Source organism: Benincasa hispida, unplaced genomic scaffold (genome assembly GCF_027475165.1).
Source record: "Benincasa hispida cultivar pf3 unplaced genomic scaffold, pf3_genome.v1.1 HicScf791, whole genome shotgun sequence".
NCBI lineage: Eukaryota > Viridiplantae > Streptophyta > Magnoliopsida > Cucurbitales > Cucurbitaceae > Benincasa > Benincasa hispida.
Genome location: NW_028326923.1, coordinates 1 through 2,081, shown reverse-complemented (window position 1 = coordinate 2,081; position 2,081 = coordinate 1). Strand labels below are relative to the sequence as shown.

Sequence of the window (2,081 nt, the reverse complement as noted above, 5' to 3'; positions counted from 1 at the left end):
AATATTATTGAGTATTCTATTCAATAAAGTTGTTGATTTTGCATTCTATTATGAAAATCCAATAAACATATCCATGACTATAGTATGAATACTTTAACTTTATGTGGTGACATAATCAAGATCAAGTTAATAGTATATAACCTAAATGGTCTATAAGTATATGGATGAAATTGAGTATCTCATCCTGGTAACACTATTGGATGCGACCCATTTTGTATAGGTAATACAAATAGATCATTCATGTAGAGACATGTGAGTGGGGGCATCCTATGCAATGAGTTTGCATATAGACTGAATCATGAAATAGTCACTTTTCTTTATAACGACCATTTACGGTTAAAACTGACTATTTCATATAGTAACCTAGGATAACTCGATCTTAATCCTGAGTCAGCTATAAACTCCTATTTATTCAGGATTATCCTTGGATCTACATGGGTGAGAATAGTCCAACAAAACTGCTCAATAAGCCTTCCATAAATAACTTAAACCTTAACATTTTTTAAGAACTAGACAAATCACTATTATTTTTCTAATCGTTAGCTGAGGCATAGAGATTATAAGCCTCTATGCATTTGCAAAAAGGCGCAAGCCTCTTCCATGAGAGGCGTAAGCTTCTTATTGTTCAACAAAGGCGTAAATCTCGAGGCTAAAAGTTAGAGCGTTGCCTCGAGGCGAGCCTCAAGGCATAAGCCTCAATAGCTTTTTAAATCAATGCCTCAAAATCACTGGTAGTATCACTTTCTGTTTCTGCTGCTCTTTCCTTCACATTGCTAGCCTTCTCATAGCCCAAATTAGCAGGTTCAGGACTTTTGGGTGATTTCACCTCTTTGCACTGCTGACCACCATGTTCTTCCTTCTTGTTCTCCAAAGTAGAGATCGAGCCATCCTCACCCCCCGATGTAACTCCATTGCTCTTAACTAAATTATGATGTTTCTCAATGGTTGCGTCAACTCTCTCAGGTGTGGCCTCTTCTGTCGGCTTTTCTTCAACCTGATGGAAAGAGTATCATTTTACTCAATATTAGTTCAATGTGTTATATTTTGCATACCAACGTAATATGTTATGTTTTGCATACGTTATGAGCATGATATTATAAAGAACTGACTGTTCTAACAAGAGAAGAAATCCTTCTTAAAATAAAATCTGGAACGAATATGCATTAAGAAGCATTGTATGGTTGCATTACCTCATCCTCAGACATTCTAACTGACATGCTCTCAGCCACCTGCACGAAGTATCAACAGAGAAAAATGCAGAAACCATTACATAAAATTCATATTCAAGAGAAGATGTCATCATCACGTAAAGATCACTTCTGTCAAGGTTAAATTTATCTTATATGCTGACCCTTGGGAGTTGAATAGCATTTCAACAACCAGAATCTCAAGCTTAAAAGACCCAACCTCTGTAATACAGAAACTCGTAGAAAATTCAATATAGCAAATCATGTATCCTATAAATTTTAAACATGGGATTCAGAGATTGTATCCATGGCAGATTTGCATGGGATAAACGTTTGACACGGTTGGTAATATTATAAAAGATTCTAATCACTAGTCTGCCCAGCAAATAACGGAGAGAAAAGACCTACAGATCTTCATTTTTATCATACCCCATTGTCCTTCACACTTGCTAAGATAGGAGAGAGGAGCCCTACAGCCCTATCTTCACTTTCTTCTAAAACAGCCACATAATGGTCTCCATTGATGAAAATATATTCTATGGGTGATAATCTCTGGGTGAAGAACACTGTTAATAAACTTAAAAACATATTGGTTTAAAAAAATTAAGACTTCCAACTTGGCAACATAAAACCTGCTAAGTTCTAACTAATCAGAACAAGAACAAAAAAAAATACAACAAAACTACTGGGAAAAAATAGAAGCAAACTAATGGAAGGAAAATGCTAGACCTAAATTGAGTAGAAAGGCCTATAATTTTATAGACAAAACCAAAGTGGAGTGTTACACAAATGAGATCAAATCAGATAACAAATTACAAATTACAATAAGATTGTTTGGTGGTATGTTTTGAGTATCAGAATTTGCTTCTCTGAATCTTTTTACTTACTATTATT

At 35.0% G+C, this 2,081-nt stretch overlaps 1 protein-coding gene across 1 annotated transcript; it reads right to left on the bottom strand.

Moving 5' to 3' along the window:
* Positions 1 to 329: 329 nt before the first annotated feature.
* On the bottom strand, positions 330 to 2,061 carry LOC150029936 (uncharacterized). Its single transcript, XM_090310238.1, has 3 exons — positions 1,617 to 2,061; positions 1,191 to 1,229; positions 330 to 994 (listed from the first exon to the last, which is right to left on the bottom strand). Exons 1-3 carry the CDS (start codon positions 1,773 to 1,775, stop codon positions 707 to 709), a joined length of 486 nt encoding a protein of 161 aa, XP_090166364.1. The 5' UTR covers positions 1,776 to 2,061; the 3' UTR covers positions 330 to 706.
* Between the last annotated feature and the right edge of the window lie 20 nt (positions 2,062 to 2,081).